This window comes from Crinia signifera, chromosome 1 (assembly GCF_055691185.1).
Source record: "Crinia signifera chromosome 1, ASM5569118v1, whole genome shotgun sequence".
In the NCBI taxonomy this organism is placed as follows: domain Eukaryota; kingdom Metazoa; phylum Chordata; class Amphibia; order Anura; family Myobatrachidae; genus Crinia; species Crinia signifera.
Window position 1 is genome coordinate 51,089,614 of NC_139217.1, and position 22,898 is coordinate 51,112,511.

A 22,898-nucleotide genomic window follows, 5' to 3' on the forward strand; every position below is an offset into this window, starting at 1 on the left:
TTCCTGTGGGGCCAGGCAGGGAACCCGATTTTCAGGTGTACCGACATCTCAATCCAGGCTGTTCAAATGCCAGACAGTCAGGATCCCAACTGACAGGGGCTATTCTCCCTTGTGGGGGTCCACGACCCCAATAGAGAGAGAATAGAACTTAGTTGTTCCATATAGTCTGTTGACAGAGTACAATCTATTCACTCCCCTTTGATATTCCCACTCCGTGTATCTTTATTAAGCCATTTTGCTTTTTATTTTCTTAAGCTATAATTGTGTGCTTTTGGGCAGCAAACAATCAGCTACACTCATTGCAGATACATTTGAATGGTTTATACATTTATGTCATCATGTAATGTTTTAGCTTGTTGCTTTAAGCAAGCATAATGGCTATGTCAGTGTGATTCTTTGTGATAATTGGCCACTAGGTGGAGCTGTTCGGTTTTTGTTAATTTATAATGTAAAGCAGGACGGAATCTTCCACTCATGACAATAAATGCATTTTTGCTGTTGGAAAATTGCACACCTACCAACTTCACAAGATTAGTAATAGGGACACAGCCATGGGCGAATTTAGGGGTCAGGCCGCCCCTAGGCACAACATTTTTGTGCCCCCCCCCCCCCTATTTTAATGTAATCATATATGTATATACATTGTTATTTATATATTTCATAAAAATGTAACTGTAGCCCACCTTAATATTTTTTTAAGCACTCTGGACTGCTCACTGTATGGAGGACCCGGAGGGAGGGAGGCACTTATTAGTACAGTGATTAGCACAGTGTCTCCGTCAGTCTCTCTCCAGCTCACACACTTTGACTGACTGAGCGCAGGGAGGATCTGCGCGCCGCTCAGCTGCTGGATACACAGCAGCCAATAGACGGTGTGTGTATAGAGTAGCCAATAGGCGGGAGTGAGCCTGAGCCATTTCCGGACGCGCAGGGGGACCGTTGGACCCAGCCACTAAGCGGTGATGTAATGTGCATGGCAGAGTGGGTGGGCAGTGGCGGGTGACGAGCGGCGCTGCCACCGACATATGATAATTCATGTCTGGGGCGGCAGCGCTCGTCACTCGCCGCTGCCCACCCGCTCTGCCATGCTGCTTTTTAACAGAATGTCAGCCTGCCTGCCGCCCTTAATTGGTGCCGCCCTGAGGCCGGTGCCTCACGGGCCTAGGCACAAATCCGGCCCTGGACACAGCATCTATTCACTTCAGGCTGGGGGGACTCCCAACTGCCCCCCAAAAAACCGATGTGGGGCACTACCAGCGTTGGGTGGGACGCGGGAGGGTTACGCGAAAAAAAGGACAGTTGGGAGGTATGAAATTGGACAATACTTATTTAATGTCCTGATGTCGCCATGGTGGACAGCCTTCTGACCTGCATTCAATCCAAATACCAGATTAATCAGCCATATCGTTAGAATCAGTGGACAGGACCAGAGAGCAGCTACCTGGAAGAAGAGACGGGAACCTTACCATGAGGTGGGAGAATGCATGCTTAGAAAGTGCAGGACTGGTTCTATTAAGTTTGTGTAATTATTTATTATGGTATGTTTACCCCAGTGGTGGCTCCAGAGGAAGTGCTGCAGCACAGTCCAAAATTCAAATAGGGAAGCCACACCAACTGCATACTGTACCCCCAACTTCTAAAAGAAACAACACGGGATCCTGCTCATGCCTTCGCCGCATGCATTAAATTTGGGGGCATGGCTTAGCGGCAAGGGCCTCTTCGCGCATGCGCACACCTAGCATCTATTCACAGCTGCTCTGTTAAGAGCAGCCCCAGGAAGGGGGGGCTCCCAACTGCCCCCACTGTGGGACACTGCCAGCCTCCAGGCGGAATGCGGGACCGTCCCAAAATATACAAGGTGGTCACGCAAACACAGGGATAGTTGGGAAGTATGCAACTGTCATTCCAAACTGACTCACTGGCAGCTGCTGTGGCTCCACTATTTGAATTTTGAACTGTGCTACTGACCCTTCTATGGATCCGCCACTGGTTTAACCTTATCCTGACCACTTATAAATATTATCTAAATATGTTTGATACAACCTATGCTATAGACATCTATAGTGTTAAATATTAATACTGGGAGTGGGAGAGTGTGGACTGCATTTGGAAATCCCCTTTATAAATCCTGTGTTTGCCACTGGGTCTAGTAATTGTAGTTGGCACACAATAGAAAGTATAGATATATACAACAGGTATACTAGAGTATAAAGGTGTCCTTGTACCATGAATCATTCATTGCTGTCTTCCAGGGTTGGCTTGGTGTATAATAGTTTTTTGTTTGCTGGAAATTCCTCAAACATGTCATCCTCAGCTCTAGGCAAAGTTTCTGGTTTCTTAGCCAGTATAATTATTCTTTAACAAAGGACAGAGAAAACACAACGTCAAGTTATAGAGTCTCTTAACCCTTTTACTGTAGGCAGTAGTTACCTTTATTCATTGATAGCTATAGATTCTGTTTAGGGGCCTAATTCACACACACGTGTCCTGCAGAAGCTGGATTTTATCCCATATGCTAATGTGGGGGTCTCTGTATTTGAAAGCTTAAATGCATGCCGCACATTTATTTTACACCTGACGTGCAATCACCATTATCAGTATTGGCACTCGGTCCAGTCCTATACTAGGTGCAAGCAGGGCCGGATTAAGTCTTTGGGGGGGGGGGGGGTAATTACTGGCGGGGAGAATATTACACTGTTGGTAAATGGATAACTGCACCACATGAAAAGTCTGTGTTTGTCCCTCTGTACCTTACTCTGTAAGAGACCTCACAGGCTCAGCGCTGCCTCTGATTAAAAACCCTCCCATGACAAGGCTGCTGCTGCTGTCCTACATGGGCCTGAGAAGCAAGTGATGAGCTCCACCAATCAGAACTCAGCACAAGCCTCTCAGTCTCCGCAGATGCTCTATGCTATTTTTCTTATTATTTGCAAAGGGGGGGTGGAAATTTACATTTGTTGGCAATAACTTTTGAAGGCAGAATATAATCAGCACCCCATACTATGCATTACCGTAGGTGCACAATAATGTAGTACTTTATATCTGAATATTTGAATTGTTACCTGGCCCCTGCGTACCAGTTGCATAATTGTTCGTGTAATTCAGACCTGATCGCGCGTACGTGCAATCAGGTCTGTAGCGGTAGACTGGCAGGAATTCCGCTCCCTGCCGCCGAGAGACGGGGGACGTGCGTGCACGTGAGACGCTAACACGTCCCCGTCAGATGGAGGGCCTGTCTGCTGGCTCTCACCAGCGGAGGGGATCTGGCGAGAGCTGGCGCTGAATGACATGCACTCCATCTGTAGCGTCGGAAGCCCATTGTGAACATCCGCATGTATTCAGACGATAAGCAGCCGCTGGAGCCATGATAACAAATAGAATATGGAATTTATGCCAGATCCCACGTGTAATCGCACAATAACGGGACCTTTTTCGGCCGATAAAATAGCCTGCAATTGGATAGGGCAATAATAACCATCGGCCAAAAAAGAATCGCCAGTAACTGGATACCAGTATTGGCATATTTTGTTACAATATACAAAGTGTGCTAAATGTATACACTGTTGTACATACTGTATAGCTGAAGCTGGCTGTTTCTGCTGGATCTAATTACTGTCACACTGTGGCAGCTCTGCGCTGCCTGCTGGAACTACACTGCGGGAAGACTAGCTCTAATAAATCTCACTATGTATACGTTAGAGAAGGGAAAGGGGGGACATGATAGAAACTTTCAAATATATCAATGGTTTTAACACGGTACAGGTGGGAGACATTCTTCACAGGAAGAGGAGCAGCAGAACACGAGGACATGCACTGAAACTAGAGGAAGGTACAGGTGGGAGACATTCTTCACAGAAAGAGGAGCAGCAGAACACGAGGACATGCACTGACACTAGAGGGAGGAAGGTACAGGTGGGAGACATTCTTCACAGGAAGAGGAGCAGCAGAACACGGTACAGGTGGGAGACATTCTTCACAGGAAGAGGAGCAGCAGAACACGAGGACATGCACTGAAACTAGAGGAAGGTACAGGTGGGAGACATTCTTCACAGGAAGAGGAGCAGCAGAACACGAGGACATGCACTGACACTAGAGGGAGGAAGATTCAGGGGAAATGTGAGGAAGAATTACTTCACAGAAAGAGTAGTAGATAAGTGGAATAGCCTCCCATCAGAGGTGGTAGAGGCAAATACAGTAGTACAATTTAAACATGCTTGGGATAGGCATATTGATATCCTTATAAAAAATAAGGATCAAATATGGTTTGAGGTAACATGTTTAAAAAAGGGGCAGGAATCCCCCCCCCCCTATATTTCCCCTCTGACAATCCTTTCCCCTTTTCCCACCCCCCATTATTCATGTTACAGTCGCAGATATTGCTGTTTTTTAAGGTCAATAGACAATACTATTATCCCTCTATGACGGCTAATTTTATGTTTTTACTGCCCAGTATGATATGACCTAATATGTTGGGACTGAAATAAGTCCGGCCGCAAATTGTTTCATTTACAATTGTTTCATTTACAATTGTCTCGTTTACAATTGACTGTTATGTTATATGTTTGCGATTGTGATATTTGAAAATTCCAATAAACATATAAAAAAAAAAAAAAGGGGGGGGGCAGACTAGATGGGCCAAGTGGTTCTTATCTGCCGTCAAATTCTATGATTCTATGTTTCTAAAGAGGTATTCAAATTTATCTGCTATGAGTGATATTCTAGTATATGCTCTGTTATTGTATCTTCATAGTCAGTGGCAGGTGGTTTCCTGATGATCTCATTATTTCATGTATACATAAAATCCAGGGAATAAAGTTTCCCTGATGATCAGCATGTCTATAAACACACATAAACAACTTCTCTTAAATGGACTATTTCAGTGCAAAATTTACTAAAATCGAATGGCTACGAATGAGGCAAACTCATCCGGTAATCCCAAATCAGAAATTTACTGTAGACAAAAATTGGCAGTTCGCTCAAAAAAAAAACAAATCACGGCAGAACACACATGTATGAAATAGGCACCAGGACAAACAAGGAATTTTACTATCATTTGTATCTGCAAACGTTGACGATAATTCCACTCTTGGACTGGTCCTGGTTCAAAAATATGGGGGACAAAAGATGTAGGGGTCCCCGATATTTTCAGAAACCGCACCAGCTCCAATAGCAAGGTAAGGTAATGACACATCCAGGGGGCATGTTTTTTATTGGTACCTGTGGCTGTGGCATAAACTCCCCCAACTAGTCAGCCCTGGTCGTAGTCCTGGTGGATTGGTGGAGTAGAAAAATATAATTGTCTTACTGTACCTGTGGAACTACAAGCCCCAACAAGCCTCTCCCGCATGCTGGTACTTTGAAAACTTTAATAAACATCCATGCACATTTACACACTCACACCAGTGGCGTAACTAGCGATTTTGCTTCCCCCCCCCCCCTAAATGCCAGCAGGCACCGGAGAATAGAGTGGAGTAGGCGGCAGCGCAGCACGGGGATCAGTGGAAGCTGGACGCTGACACGGCGGGGGATAATAGCCGGCGGAGGTGAGCACTGGGGCTTGGCGCTTTCTCATCTCCTCCCCCCGCACCTGCTTATCGCGTCCTGCCAGCTCCAGCCCCCGTTTTCCACCAGCCGCGCTGCTCCTGGCACAGTGATCAGACAGCCTATCTGATCACTGTGGCCAGGAGCGGCGAGGCAGGCAGAAAAATGGTCTCAGCGCTGCTCAGCTAACCCCCGCGTCCGCCGTATACAGCAGAGTACAATCGCCGCCAGGGAGCCCGTAAATACACAGTGACAGTAAGCAGCGTGCATTGCAAGCCGGAAGGGCAGTGGGCATGGTGGAAGGGAGAGCCCTTCACTGCGTTCGCACACAGACAGCCAGAGAGTGCTTTCCCTTCCACCATGCCCGCTGCCCTTGGGCTACATCAGAACACTGTAAACCTGTGCCCAGATGGCGCGTGCTCCCCCCCGCCACCGCCGGGGCTGCGGACCCCAAATTACGCCACAGACTCACACATATACTAACATTAATTTCCATGTGACCCTTCAGTTCTCTTGTTCAGTAGATCCAAAGGGTACATGTACCTGTAAACAAAAATACTCACCTATATCCAGTGTAGATCGCGTATCCTCTTTGGTCCCTGTAGTCATCTAATAGGTTCAAATTAAAATCTGCAGCACATGTACCAGTTAGACTGAGGAGAAGCACGTGTTTTTCCACACACTGTCCCCCACACAAATGATGCATAATCCAGCTGACTTTTGTCAATGGGATACTTAAGCCAATCACCTTAGCGCTCTCCAGAGGATCTGCGTCGGTGATTGGCTCTTTGCATCCCATAGAACTTTAGACTGCAAGCGGTGGGAATGTGGACGGTCTAAAGACCGACCCTGGCATCCCAATATGGTGAATCCTGACAAGGGCTCCATAGTACCCTAAGCACCCATACCCCCTAGCCTCCCTTGCAGCAGCCTAACACTAACCCCCCCACAGCCTGACCTTCCACTGTAGTGCCTAACCTGTAGAGCCCCACAGCCTGAACTCCCCCCCTCCCCCCCACCCCCACAGCCTAACCCTTCCAAAGCCCCTTTCCCCTAATCCTAAATCCATCCTCTGGTCCCTAAACCAGACTTTCTTCCCCAGCCCGACACTAACTCACCCCTCCATATGGATCATTGGATAGACAGCAACTAGGTTGACAAGCATTAGGTCGACACCACTAAGTCAACATGCATGAAGGTCGAGATGACTGAAGGTCGACATGGGGTTATGTAGATAGGGTCATTAGGTCGATACGGGCATTAAATCGACATGGGGAAGGTCTATAGTCAAAATGTCGACATGTGGTTTTTCTCCTTTTTCTCCATGTCTGTGTGTGCGTGTACATGTGGTTGGGAATATAGATTGTAAGCTCCACTGGGGCAGGGACTGATGTGAGTGTTCAGATATTCTCTGTACAACGCTGCGGTATATGTGTGTGCTATATAAATACCTGGTAATAAATAATAAATAAATAAATACATTACTGTACATGTAGAGATTTAGGGACTTGCATTAAAAAGCCTCCAGGGAATTACTCTCAAAGTGTTGTGTACGGTATCATCCACGGGTATGGGTCATAGGGTCGACACACATTTGGTGCACCACTGAAGGTCGACAGGGATTAGGTCGACACATGAAATATGTCAACAGGGTCGCTAGGTCGAAAATGGGTTTTTCACATTTTTCTGTGTCTATGTCAACGTGTTCCGCGTCCCCTCGCATGACTCGCTGCACTCGCCATGCCCTGGGCACTATTGTATTCTCCCTCCACAACCTAGTGCATGGTATGGAATATCGCCTGTTTTTGAAATAATTTAGAAATAAGCAATGCCTTAAGGGACCCATACACGGTCCGTTAAACGGATCCGTTCGGGTCTCAATTAGCACGCTTCGCATCGGATCGCATGCCTAGTGCATGCGGTGTGCACTGCGATCCAATCCGATGCGAAGTTTAGCTAGTACAAAAAGTATGTGCAGCACATACTTTTTGTACCGTACTATGTGATGCGCAGGAGCGCGCATCGCATAGTACTAAACGGACGGTCCAGGAACGGACCGTCTATGGGCGCCTTTAATGTTAGGGCAGAGTATATTTAGGGCAGTATTCAATGAGAAAGTTCTCCGTGCATGGAGAGCGTTTTATTTCGCTCTCCATGCACTCTCCGTGTTTTAGCGGAGATTCTCCATGTTTGGAGATTCTCCGTCACGGCACTTTACCCACTATTCAATGTGGCTGATGCTCTCCGCCACTTGCGGAGAGTCTTAACCCCTGCAGCGGACGAGCGTCCGCGGCAGGGAGCTTTCAGGGAGCCGGGGGACGGAAGCAGCCAGAGAGATTAAAGTCTCCCTGGCTGCTCCAGAGGAATGTGGTGGGGAGGGGGGCTCCCCTATAGCCAGCGGGGGACCCAGTATTCACTGCACCCGATCGTGCATACTAACGATCGGGTGCAGTGAATATATGAATATCTAATGAGCGGCTCGAGCGCTCCGGCCCCCTGCTGGCTGCACTTTGTAAAAAAAAAAAAATTAAAAAATATATATTTTTTTAAATTAAATATATATTCATGTGCTATAAGCACATGAATAAAAATAACATGCCCCATTCACAGAAAAAAACCCTGATTTTTTTACACCAAAATTAAAAAAAAACCTTTTAGTTTAAAAGTTCACATTCCAGCTCCTCATCAAAAGATGGAGAATTGCTACACGGAGAGACACGGAGAAAATCACTTAGAAAGACGGAGAATATTTCACATTGAATAGGGTTGCTCGCTTTTGGAGAGCAAAATGCTCCGTCCAAGGCGAAAAAAGCAAAAATTCTCCATAAAACACGGAGAACTTTCTCATTGAATACTGCCCTTAGAATCAGGCTGCCGATGATAACTGGATGTGTTATGGGGAATGAGGCAGGCACTAAACATAGCACTTCTTTTAAACTCAAGGCTGGGCCCTCACAGTAAAAGCCCGGGCTTCTTTGTATTGTACTGTATACCATTGTGTAACATTAAAATTTTATGTGAAAAGAGGAAGCAATGACAGCACTGCCTTTAACACTGCAGATCTGGTCATACAGTTTCTAGAATGTAGCAGTCAGGAACAATACACAATCTCCCCACAAAGGCTCACACCATTTCCTGTAAACTGGTGGACACGTATGAGTGGATATATACAACAGCATACCTCCCAACTGTCCCGCTTTCCGCGGCAACGTCCTGGTGTTTGTGGACGTTCCCATGTCCCGCCCAGAGCCGGCAGCGTCCCGCGGTGGGGGGGGGGGGGGTGTCATACGCACAGCATCTATTCCCGCAGCAGAGAGGCTGGGGGCTGGCCAGCAGCTTACATATCCGCTGCTAGCCAAGGCCCCCCATAGCGGCAAAAACGGGGACGCAGCCTCAGGGGTATAACGCATTTTGCAGGCCACGCCCCCTTGTCACTAAGCTACACCCCCTAATGTCCCTCTCTCCTTGTCTAAAAAGTTGGGAGGTATGCTGTAGTGACGGGTTGATAGAACCATAGATGGATAGATTTTTAAAACAATAGATAATTATGATGAGTTACATGTTTAGAGGTGCCCATACACGGTACAATTATTGAAGAAAAAGGGGGAAAGCTGTGCTTTGAGGAAGGATTCACACACATCGTGTAATAAATTATACCAATTTATTTACAGAATTCTACCACATTTTACTGTTAAAAAGGCATAAATTACAAATAAGAAACCTATAATAAAAAAATAATAGTAAAACTTGGAGAAGGCCTTGAATAGAGGGAAGTGGCAGCCCTAGTTATCCTCTCTGTGCAGGAACCTGTTCCTATAATGGCCATCATTTACGGCTGATGTTCGTGGAGATGCAATAGGACAGCTTGATGATGAAACCGCTCACGATTTCCGGGAGAGAGTCTTGCGCTTAATTGCAGGTAGATATACGACCCTTGGAGTGGTGATGACTAATTCATGTCCTTATGCTGGCAATGGAGGGCTCCGCATACGCGGATGAAGTCCTGGTTCAGCTATCCGATGAGGGGCTCTCTGCTTTTTCAAAGGTCAATTATTGTATGCAATTTGGACTAGATCGCATCGCATACGTTTCGTAATGCAATGAGATGCAATCTAGTACAAAAAGTATGGGCAGCACATACTTATTGAGCTGTGCGATGGTATGTGTGTGGGAGCGCGCATCTCATCGCATTCGGCAATTGTACCGTGGATGGGCACGATTCAACGATTCTATAGAACCAGATAACAATGGGATAAAATATAACAGCTGTGGGATATAGTTATTGGAGATGAGCGCCTGATTTTTCCACCACAATCCTATCACGGCTTTCATAATCTTAGGATGGAAATAGCCAGGGCCAGGCATTATGTATATTTGTTATTATCATTTCAATTAAATATTTGTATATCGATAGAGATTGTTGTATAATTTTATATTTATTTATCTTTAGACGTGAGTTTTTTCACTTGTTGGGTGTCTTTGTCGACACCGTTTCTTATTTATTTATTCCAAGTTATTTATATAGCGCACACATATTCCGCAGCGCTTTACAGAGTATAGTTGAACATTCACATCAGTCCCTGCTCCAGTGGAGCTCACAATCTAAATTCCCAACCACATGTACATGCACACACAGACATTCTAGGGTTAATTTTTGTCGGGAACCAGTTAACCTACCAGTATATTTTTGGATTTTGCCAGGAAACCAGCGTACCCGGAGTAAACCCACCCAAGCACGGGGAGAATATAGCAACTCCACACAGTTAGGACCATGGTGGGAATCGAGCCCACGGCCTCATGCTAACCGTTACACCGTTTGTGCTTATGCCTATAAAATACTAAGGGGGTAATCCAATAGCTGTGTTTTATACCCCAAGGCTAATTATCAGCTGCTTATAAAACATGTTTGTAGACTTGGGTCCCATCCCCATGGTGTCCCACACTCACACTCAGAAGACCAGTGACAAGTGAAGGGGCCAGGGCAGAGTATAAGTAGGTATCACCAGGGCCACTTCTTCTGAAGGTTGTAGTACTGTCTCTGATATAAAGATTAGCATATTTGTTACTTTACTGTTGTCCCTGACTCCCAGTATAGCAGTGAGCCCTCCTAAATCCCACCCACTACCCTTGTCAAGGGGGCAGGACATATAGATGTGAAACGCGTTGCCAGCAAGTATGCAATATATTTAAATTGATCTAAGTTGCAATTACATATCATTTATATACTTTTTCCTAAGGCTTTTGATACAGTGCCACATAAAAGGTTGATAAATAAAATGGAGGATTTGGGACTAAGGCCGGGATGTATCAACGCTTACCGCTGCGCTGACATCCCGTTTTCGAGGCTTTTGTCCTTCCTCCTGATGTATCAATAATGTTTCACATTTTTCATTTCCGCATTTTGAAAGTCTCGCAGTGTTCCCGCAGCGAAGTATACTTACATTGGTCTGAATGTAAGTTGACGTCCTGTGATATGTATTAATATTCGTGATGCCCTTTGTTGTTTCGCCAAGTTTGACTGGCGGTATTGGTCTGGAGAGGAGGCGGGACCTGGGTGTAAGTTGGAGGTGTGGAGGGGAAAACACATCCCCCGGGTGCCTGAGCCAAGGGACAGCTTCTTTGACATGTGGGTGTCTGACCAGGGGCAGGAGGTCAGGATGAAAGACCTCTGCTGCCGGGAGCCTGAGCGGGTAGTGAGGCGGCATGCTGCGAGAGGTAGGGAGTGTGGGACCGGTGCCGGGTGACGGGTCGGAGCATTCTCCTGCCGGCTGGAGGGGGGAGGAGTGCAGGACTGCTGCCGGGAGCCTGAACGGGTAGTGAGGCGGCATGTTGCGAGTGGTAGGGAGTGTGGGACCGGCACCGGGTGACAAGACAGGGGTCGGAGCAATCTCCTGCACTCCTCCCTCCCTCCAGCCGGCAGGAGATTGCTCTGACCCTTGTCTTGTCACCCGGCGCCGGTCCCACACTCCCTACCACTCGCAACATGCCGCCTCACTACCCGTTCAGGCTCCCGGCAGCAGTCCTGCACTCCTCCCCCCTCCGAGGGAGAACAGACACAAAAAAAAAAAACTCGAAAAAATATCGGAGGAGGGCACAGTATACGCAGCCCAGAAAAAAATAATACATAAAGCGGAAAGTCCCGCAAAACGGATGCGATACAGGCACGAAAAAAAACAGGTAACACCCACGAATATTGATACATCCCGCCCTAAGTGTAAAAATGTGTAGCTGGGTAGGAAACTGGCTGCAGAATTGAGAACAGAGAGTGGTTGTTAACAGTGCAGTATCAAGTATGATACCGGTACTAAGTGGAGTGCCACAGTGGTCGGTGCTAGGGCCCCTAGTATTCAATATATTTATTAACAGTATCGGGGTGGGTATACTCAGCAAAGTTTCCATCTTTGATCGAGGATGTCTCCACGCTTCAGAGCGATCCTAATAAACTAGAAGAGTAGGCAAAAAAGTGGAAAATTATGTTCAATGTGGATAAATGCAAGGTCATGCACCTTGGGAGAAATAACCAATGCGCTAGATATAACCATTAGGTAAATCAGAACGTGAAAAGGATCTAGGAGTGATAACAAACTTGGGTGTTGTGCTCAGTGTCATGTAGCAACAAATAAGGCCAACAGGATACTAGCCTGTATAAGAAGGGGCCTGGAGACTAGGGACGCAAATGTAATTATGACACTGTACGAGCATCTAGAATACAGAGTACAATTCTAGGCCCCCGCACTATAAAAAGGACATCATAGAATTGGAAAAAGTCCAATGAAGCAATAAAGCTAATAAAAGGAATGGAGAATTTAAGTTATGGGGACAGATTGAACAAATTGGGATTGTTTACGCTAGAGAAGAGACGTTTAAGGGGGGACATGCTTAACATGTACAAAAATATCAGGGGCCAATATAAGGAACTGTCAGACGCCCTTTTTTCTGTTAGGAAGGACTCTAGGACACGTGGGCATGAGTTTAGACTAGAGGAAAGAAGATTTATTTCCCTTAGAAAGAATTTTTTTTTTTTTTACGGACAGGGCAGCCAAATTGTAGAACTCTCTCACTGGAGAGTTGGTGTCACAGACACAATAAATACGTTTAAAATAAGGTTGGACAAACATCTATTGGGTAAAGACTTCCAGGGTTACAAACCACAATCATAATCTGCCTTTAAAGATATCAGAATACACTCCATATAATAAGGGATGTAGCTAATATTATTATTATTTATTAACAGAGTCTTATATAGCGCACACATATTCCGCAGCACTTTACAGAGAATATTTGAACATTCACATCAGTCCCTGCCCCAGTGGAGTTTACAACCTATATTCCCTACCACATGTACACGCGCACACAGACATTCTAGGGTTCATTTTTGTTAGGAGCCAATTAGCCTATCAGTATATTTTTGGATTGTGGGAGGAAACTGGAGTATCCGGAGGAAACCCACACAAGCACGGGGAGAATATACAAACTCCACACAGTTAGGGCCATGGTGGGAATCGAACCCATGACCTCAGTGCTCTGTCCAAACATTACACCATCCAAACTGCTAATAGATCATACACAGTAACCAAGGTTGAACTCGATGGACGCAAGTCTTTATTCAGCCTTAACTACTATGTAACTATGTAACTATATATGTCTAGTGTCCTTTTGTGTGTGTCTCTGTAACACTGCCATCAGTTGGAAGCAAGTGAAACTACATCTCTTTCTCTCTCACACATGAACAAACATAGAGGCAATCACAAGGTAGCAGACTAGCTATCAAAGCTCTGCTTCATATAACCACTAGGGATGGCCGATGAAAATTGATGGTTGTCCATCGCATAGTTTGTAACTATCGATGGCTGGTTGCAGAATCGCCAGCATCGATGGCCATCCCTAATGACCACTAGTCCACCTGCTTCTTAATCATTTTGATGATGGAATGTGTAGCAGGACATGAAGGCAAATCACTAACGGTATGAGGATCGTTTCTTCTGTCTCAAGTGTAAAGTGAAACACAATTAGCTTATTTCATTCTCACCTGTCACTTACTTCCTCGAAATTTGGTACAGCAGATTATTTCCCAAAGACAGGATTGTATCACGTAACTCCGAATTCATGTCACTTCTGCAAACAGAGCTGTCAATCACAGGCAAGTAATGGCACGCTTGCAGAACTGTACAACTAAGTGAATGCTGAAAGCTTTACGAAGCCTCTCTAGTTAGTGCACGGGTGTCAAACACAAGGCCCGCGGGCCAAATCCGGCCCGCCAGACCTCGTCATGTGGCCCGCGCAGCCGCCGCCACCCACCCCCGCCTGGCGCCGATTACATTACTGCGGGAAGCCATCACAGTGTGAGTGTCACATCACATTCAGTGACACTCACATGACGACTCTAGACTGAGAGACATACCTAACAACGTGAGGAAGCCGGGTGACACAGTCACTCCGCCGCGGCGCTCGCTGGGAGGAGGAGGGAGGCAGGACAGTGGACACAGACTTGTTAGTGTCACTGTGTGACGTGCCCGACTCCTCCCCGGATCCTCATGGCTACGGCGCTGCCATGTGTGACACACACCCGCCTGACAGCGGTGCCAGTGACACCGTGACGTGCATGCTGCTGCGGCTGCCTGTCGGACTTGGACGCCAGCCCGGCAGTGAGCTGCCTCCTGCCTGTGGTGCCGCGCTGCGCAGCAGTGGCATAAGTTGGTTCAGTATATTTACTGTAAGTTCGGCAGTGGGGTGGGCACAGTTGTGTTGTCTCTTGTTGTCCAGACCAGTCTGTCCAGTCCAGAGTCCGTGGCCGGGCAGGCAGAGAGCCAGGCCAGCAGCACAAATCTGCAGTGCGGCTGCCTGTGTCCAGGGTCATTATCATTATCTGTCCCACTGTCACCACCAGTCCAGAACTCTAGCGAGAGTCCTGCGAACCCAGAGGCCCAGGTCACCTGCTGGGCGATCTGACGTCACGTCACTGTGCCCTGTCCCAGGCCCCCAGCCAATCTCCCTGCTAGTTATTACTTACATTATTACAAAAAACAGTAATAATTGAATGCAGTAACAATAATTTATGATAATAAAGAGTGGACACATAGTCCTACAGATACAACCGGCCCTTTGAGGGTGACCAAACTGCTGATGCGGCCCCCGATGAATTTGAGTTTGACACCCCTGAGTTAGTGCATGTGTCGGCCTTCGCTCACACGTACATGTATTTGTATTTATTAGAGCATGTGGTCACAAGCCACTGCACCCCAACCTGGGAATGACGAGTGCTGTTTGCACCCCATTAGTAGGAATAGCGAGTGCGGTGGTAACCTGTACTGTATGTATATATTTGGGTGCATTTTTAATTAACCATTCTGTGATCATAGCTTTCTCATACACTCCAGGTACCCCAATCTTCATTCTGACGTAGCGACGTCTGTTCATGGGTCCGATTCATCCATACTCATCCCCCCCCCCCCCCCGCGAGTGGCTGCCAGCGTGCTGGATACCGCTCACAGACTGCGGCTGACTGCGTGTTTGTTCTGATGTCATCTCCATGCTTCTGATGTTTCGCTGTGATTGTGCTTTGGCAAAGTTTTTCGGTGTCGGGGGATGGGAACCCTGCCTGTCTCCGCTTCAGGGAGACTGGCAGGGTTGGGCCGGTGCAGGGAGGTGGCAGTGGGGACCAAAAGGGAGCTTTGGCGGAAGGGGATGCACTAGCGCCTCATGCGCGCGTCCCCTTTCTGGCAGCTGGCGGTTGTTGAGTCGACCTCCAGACCCCCACTGAACGGGAGGCCCTCCATCTGTACGCTCACTGGTGCACTTTTCTACATTTCATTTTCTTTTTATTAAGCAACGTTTCAATGCACACGCATTTTCTTCAGGCTCAAAACATATACAAACAGCTTACCCAGGTGTCGGGACGGCCCGTCCACTCTATGGCGCACAGGACGACATCACACCGTGCAGGCCTCACGGCCAATCACAGAGATGGTCGGATGTGCCACCATCATCATAGAAACCGTACAGAAAATAATATATACCGTACATCAAAAATATACAAAACGAGTAGCCTAAAATATTAAATATAAACACAAAAACAGTACAGATAAAAAGGATACAATTTAGAAATAGTTATAGCAGACAAAAATAGTTTTACAATAAAGCAGAAATACCAGATTGTTCGTTACGGCCATGGGGAGACAGAGTGCCCAATTTGGCAATCCACCTTGCCTCACACCGCAATAGCTGCAGGCCTCGTGGAGATAAAAGGACATGGTCTATCATCCTATATTTCAGGGACGACAGACCATGTTTAGCATTTACAAAATGACGGGAGACCGGCTGTTCACTAGACAGACTCGTCAGGGCATTACTGATAGACAACTGATGTGTGGTCATCCTCTCTTTGAAGGGGGCGCTCAGTCTTCCCAATATACAAAAGCCCACACGGGCACATCTGGTATACAGTTAAAGGAGTGTTACACGTCAAGGTATGCCTAAGTTGTATTGATCTGCCTGTTTGAGGATGATTGAAGGTAGAGTCCGGAATCATAAACCGGCATGTGATGCAAGTACACAGTACCCAGTGGTACTGAGCCCCCCCTCAATCCGGCCCTGCACTGTAGATCTATCAACCAAAACCATGGCAGCTGTATAATGCAGACCCCTTTTCTAATATTTAGTGGCATTATGATACAGACCCCAGACCTCTGGTGGCTTTATAATGCAAATCCCTCTAATCTCTGCTAATGAAATTACTGTACAGCAGGAGTGGCCAAACGGTCCTCGAGATCTACCAACGGTCCACGTTTTCCAGGTTACCTAGCTGGTGCACAGCTGTAGTCATTACTAACTGTCACATGACCCAAATCCCCTAGCTGGTGCACAGCTGTACTCATTATTAACTGTCACATGACCCAAATCCCCTAGCTGGTGCACAGCTGTACTCATTACTAACTGTCACATGACCCAAATCCCCTAGCTGGTGCACAGCTGTAGTCATTACTAACTGTCACATGACCCAAATCCCCTAGCTGGTGCACAGCTGTACTCATTACTAACTGTCACATGACCCAAATCCCCTAGCTGGTGCACAGCTGTAGTCATTACTAACTGTCACATGACCCAAATCACCTAGCTGGTGCACAGCTGTAGTCATTACTAACTGTCACATGACTCAAATCACCTAGCTGGTGCACAGCTGTAGTCATTACTAACTGTCACATGACTCAAATCCCCTAGCTGGCGCATAGCTGTAGTCATTACTAACTGTCACATGACCCAAATACCCTAGCTGGTGCACAGCTGTAGTCATTACTAACTGTCACATGACCCAAATCACCTAGCAGGTGCACAGCTGTAGTCATTACTAACTGTCACACGTTCCATATCACCTAGCTGGTGCACAGCTGTAGTCATTACTAACTGTCACATGACCCAAATGCCCTAGCTGGTGCACAGCTGTAGTCATTACTAACTGTCACATGACCCAAATCACCTAGCTGGTGCACAGCTGTAGTCATTACTAACTGTCACACGTTCCATATCACCTAGCTGGTGCACAGCTGTAGTCATTACTAACTGTCACATGACCCAAATCCCCTAGCTGGTGCACAGCTGTAGTCATTACTAACTATCACATGACCCAAATCACCTAGCTGGTGCACAGCTGTAGTCATTACTAACTGTCACACGTTCCATATCACCTAGCTGGTGCACAGCTGTAGTCATTACTAACTGTCACATGACCCAAATCCCCTAGCTGGCGCACAGCTGTAGTCATTACTAACTGTCACATGACCCAAATACCCTAGCTGGTGCACAGCTGTAGTCATTACTAACTGTCACATGACCCAAATCACCTAGCAGGTGCACAGCTGTAGTCATTACTAACTGTCACACGTTCCATATCACCTAGCTGGTGCACAGCTGTAGTCATTACTAACTGTCACATGACCCAAATCCCCTAGCTGGTGCACAGCTGTAGTCATTACTAACTGTCACATGACCCAAATCACCTAGCTGGTGCACAGCTGTAGTCATTACTAACTGTCACACGTTCCATATCACCTAGCTGGTGCACAGCTGTAGTCATTACTAACTGTCACATGACCCAAATCACCTAGCTGGTGCACAGCTGTAGTCATTACTAACTGTCACATTTTAAGACATGCTGCATTCATTCCTACTACTATAGATCCACAGGTTGCCTGACATACATGAACTGTGGGATTTATCTTGAGGACAGGTTTGGCCACCCCTGCTGTACAGCCATGGCCAACAGTTTTGAGACACAAGCAGTGCCAGATTAAGCCTTCGGGGGGCCCAGGGTACTTTAGACAGGGGGGCCCCCTTGCACTTGTCATTACTGGCCGCAAACTGCATGGGAGAATATTATACTGTCAAAAAACAGAGTAAAGGCAATATAAACTTGGTTAATGGTTAACTGCAGGGGAGATATATATATATATATATATATATATATGACACACACACACACACACATACATACATACATACATACATACCACATGAAAAGCCTGTGTTTGTCCCTCTGCCCCTTACTCTGTAGGAGACCTCACAGTCCTAGTGCTGCCTCTGATTAAAAACCCTCCCATGACTAAGCTGCTGCTGCTGTTCTCCATGGACCTGAGAAGCATGTAATGAGCTCCACCAATCAGAGCTCAGCACAAACCTCTCATCCTCTGCCCTCTGGTTTAAAGTGTCATGGGACTTAGTCAACTCTCAGTAATGCATTGCACACTTGTGCAATCAGTGTGCCTTGGCTCCCAATGCTCAGCACCATTAATCATTGTCACATTGGCAGATAGGTGAAGCTGCAGCACTACCCCACTCCCATGCACAAAACCTTTAGCTAAAAAAAATAATATATATTTTTTTTTTAAATACATGCCAACCACAGGGGGCCCCTAGCTAGAGGGGGGCCCAGGGGCACTGACCCCTTGTGCCTCCATTATAATCCGGCCCTGGACACAAGTATTGGTTTTTACAAAGCCTGACTTTATTATGGCAATTTTTGTTATGGCAATTGGCATATACTGCATAATGTCATGAGTGATGAAATGATTTGCAATTCATTGTACAGTTCCTCTTTACCATGACAATGAACTTAATCCCATAAACAACATTTCCACTGCATTTCAGCCTTGCCATAAAAACACCAGCTGACATCATGTCAGTGAGTCTCTCTTTAACAACGCTGAGAGTGTTGGAGAAGACAAGGCTGGAGATCACTCTGTCATGCTGATTGAATTAGAATAACAGACCTGAAGCTTTAGGGCTATTTCACACGCTCCGGCTCCTGCCGGGCGGCGAAACCCGACACGACCAGGACCTGCACACAGCAGTTTACAATGGTGGGGATGGCCACATCCCGGCAGCCGTCCCATCTAGTGGTGTGATCAAACAGCAACCGGGCGGCCGGGCCGTGGCCGTCCCGTGTGAATGGACACAATCGTGTCCATTGACAACTACTGTGTGCGGTTTGGCATTTGGCCGTGCGGGGTTTCGCCACCCGGCAGGAGCCGGAGCGTGTGAAATAGCCCTTAAAAGGACGGTTATGCTTGAAATCATTTGTTCTTCCTCTGTTAGCTATGGTTACCTGCAAGAAAACAGGTGCAGTCATCATTTCTTTGCACAAAAAGGGCTTTACAGGCAAGGTTATTGCTGCTAATACGATTACACCTCAATCAACCATTTATCAGATCATCAACAACTTCAAGGAGAGAGGTTCACTGGCTGTGAAGAAGGCTTCAAGGTGCCCAAGAAGATAACGCAAGTGACAGGACCATCTGCTAAAGTTGATTCTGCAGCAGGATTGTGGCACCGCCAGTGTAGAACTTGCTCCAGGATGGCAGCAGGCAGGTATGAGGGCATACCTGCTAAAGCCAGGCGGCTGTGAGAACCACACTAGGACCAAAAGATGCCACCAGCTGTCTTGTTATGTTTGCGCAGTTGGACTGCCTGGGGTGTTGTGGTGTTTATACGGATGGCGGAAGCCTCCGAGGAGTTTGTCGTTTTGCAACCCTGTGTGACTGCCAAGCGAGTAGGCAAGCAAAACAAACCGGTGCAGCGGGCTGGCCATAAAAAATAATAATAATTGGGAAACCTTTCATGAACAAAGAAGCCAGCTGTTTATATATACCCACAAAGTGTATGGATGTTCCGCATTTTATAAATAATGAAGCTACACAAACAAATAAAACCTTGGTATGGAATTTCCCTCTGATATTATTTAATATAGTCGGGGATATCTCAGGTTACTGCTTTGACGTTGGGTTAGTCGAGCAGGAAGCCTGTAGAGATATAATATAGCTTGGTGTTAGTCCCCCAGGAAAGAGGAAGCTAGTTTTACCAAAGGAAACCTGTCACAGGAAGCTTTCTTGTGTGTGTGTGTGTGTGTGTGACTTGACCAGACGCTGTCAGCATTCGGTGAAAGCCAGACGTCGTACTCCTTCATCATTCCTGCTCCGTCTCTGCAGCATGAGACTCCTCTCCGGAGTCGAGGCTGCATTCTGATGGCAACCTCTGTAAAGAGATCCAAGTCTCTGGCTGTCTCTGCTGAAAGGAGAACCATGTGTCGGGTGGACATCAGGTTTGTAGCTAACTGCAGATCGTTGTAGAATGTACCATATATATGTGTGTGCTCTGTAGGTGATATCTAGATGTAGCTTTTACTGGTCCCCATTAAGGAAGTCATCGCAGACTGTGCACTGGCCCACTCACTGGCTGTTTACCATGGCATAGTTTAGGAATAGCCAAACCTGTCCTGAAGATCTACCAACAGTTCATGTATATCAGTCAACCCGTGGATCTAAAGTAGGAATGAATGCAGCATGTTTGAAAATGTGACAGTTAGCAATGACTACAGCTGTGCACCAGCTAGGGAGTCTGGGAAATGTGACAGCTAGTTATGACTACAGCCGTACACCAGCTAGGGGATTGGGAAATGTGGACCATTGGTAGATCTCGAGGACTTCTTTGGCCACACTTTGGCATAATTGGTAATGTTGGAAAAAAGTGCCAGTCCTCTGAGGTCCACCTTCAGAAATTATCATTATATTGATCAAGAGGATGGAACTTCAATGGATCAGTTGGTAAACCATTAGGGGGAAATTCAGTCTGGGGAATGGCACATCACTACTATGACTGTCGATTATGCGCGGAACAAAGTGGCGCAGCAAGGCATGGTGGCATATCGAGCCTAACTGAATTGCTTGCAGAATGTCGCAGCACTGTGATTGGTTCCAGTATATTTCTTTATTATGTATTTTAGATAATGGTTTGCATGGTCTATTTTGTGTGCATGTGTGTGTTTTTATATACAGCTTTAATATGGAGCAGGGTCACCGTACCGGGGGGGGATAGATGGACTCTGACAAACTATGATCTAGGGGTGATTCATAACAGATTATACAATTGCCTGTTTAATAAAGAGTCCTCAGCATGACTCTTGTATTAATTGAGTTTTGTGTTTTTCCTTCATTCTCTTGATAAAGTACCTGTTACAGTTTGGGCCACCTCTGTACTGTACCGCTGCTCCTCACCTGCCTCATACCTTTGTGATGCCTCCGGTTCCGGCACATCAGTAGCTGGCTGTAATCTCTTTAATTGCAGCTACAAGCTGTGCTTTGTTTTATTGAAATGTGCAACATTTTGTAATAGTCAAATTTTCTATTTTGTACTTGGACGATATATTGGGTGAAATTGGCCCAAATCCGAGATGTTTGACATCAGATTGGATCCAGTGCGAGCACCTTAATTAGTAGCACTTAAATCTGTTGCATAGACATGAGCTTACAGAACATTTAACTACGCTGAATATCTGGACCTGTGGAGATCTCTGCAGACGATACTGTATATGACAAAATACATAGAGCACTTGCCTGCTCAATACTGCATAGGAATATATGTCATATAGTGTACCTGTTGCCTATAGACAATGCAATGTGCCTACCTTGTGACATGATGATGCATGCTGGGAACATCTGTGCCATTCTGTTTGGTATTGTGTAGTACATTCCCTTAGAACGGCTTATTTTGTTGCCACCTGCCCCTATTTCTAAGGGACAGTCCCAGGTTTAAAAGATTATGCTGTTCGAACAATGTTTTCAGCTCAGCTGTTGCATTCTGGTGGGCAGGGCTACTATATAATAACAGGGTAATAACCGCCATCTGAACATGTCCGCCTGTTTCAGGTGAAATTGTTGATGTCGGTTCACCCCTGACAGGCCCAAGCCGGGCTAGCCAGCTTCCTGATAACTAATTGAAAATCGCATCTCTTCAAACTCAATTAAAATCTGTATCTTCAGAAGTAATCCTCGGGATCCAGGCACAGTGCTTCTCGGGCACATGCACAGAATAAAGTGTTGGCCAGTGCCAATGCATCCACCTTGGAGGAACCTGGACCCTGAAGAGCACAGGGAGCCATTGGTCATGCTCACAACATGCATGCACCCTTATCCAACTGAGTATTAACTTGCTTACTAGTGCCTTTCACCCGTATGCTTCGGCCACATTGTGATTAAGCAACAGCTGTAAAGTCACAACTTGTGGTAGCTAGTAGCTAGCCGAAGTGCCTTCCACCAAGGTCAAGTAGAAAGATGGTCATCATCCATTTTCTATATACCTTCACAGAGGGAGGACTGAAACCCTATACTCATAGCTTCTCTCTCTATTTGGCCCTCCCTTGTTCTAGAACAGTGCTTCTCAAACTAGTTCTTCAGGACCCCACACAGGTCATGGTTTCCAGGTCACCTGGCAGGTGCACTGTATATCACCAACTGTCACATTTTGAAAATCCTCAGGTGACCTGGAAAAGGTGACTTGTGTGGGGTCCTGAGGACGTGTTTGAGAACCTGTGTTCTAGAGGAATACTGGGGAGTGTTTGATTATTTCGGCACTAATAAGTTGAAGCCAATTAGATTAAAATCACCTCAGACTGTCCACTTGTCACTGCTTATTGGAAATGACCTCATCTGGCTGCTTTTGCTTTGCACTGCAGTGTTTTGTAATTGCTTGCAGTGTTGTGTTGGTGTTTAGTTATAAGTCAACTAGTCTTAAGGCCCCAGCGGCTGTCCCTTCTGTGGTGAGTGTTTCTGGGGCAGGACAAACCTGTCCTGGTAGGTTTGTCCTGCCCCAGGAAAACCCACCACTCAAGGGGTTAAGGGTCCACTTAAGGGAGTCTGTTTATTGTGCTGTATTCAGTGCCATTGAGAGGGGAACGGGTACTTTGTTCCTGGGCCTGATGGAGATTCCCGCGGCCCCCTCCCCCGCTGTAGAGACTGGTCAGTGAATGTAGGGAACAGAGGCTGCCGCAGCAGCACAGCCTCTCTCCCCCACTCAGCACATGCTCAGTACCG

At 46.6% G+C, this 22,898-nt stretch overlaps 1 protein-coding gene across 2 annotated transcripts in view; it reads left to right on the top strand.

Annotated features, from left to right (window-relative positions):
* The window catches only part of SH3BP2 (SH3 domain binding protein 2), a 98,410-nt gene that overhangs the window by 29,687 nt on the left and 45,825 nt on the right, over nucleotides 1-22,898 (top strand). The window contains exon 1 of one of the 2 annotated variants that reach the window (XM_083151570.1): nucleotides 19,921-20,131. The exons of the other annotated variant lie outside the window; for it this stretch is intronic. Within the exon in view, the coding sequence (XP_083007696.1) occupies nucleotides 20,055-20,131 (77 nt within the window). The 5' untranslated portion in view covers nucleotides 19,921-20,054. Of the gene's footprint in view, nucleotides 1-19,920; nucleotides 20,132-22,898 lie in introns of those variants that run through there. 2 annotated transcript variants of the gene reach the window in all.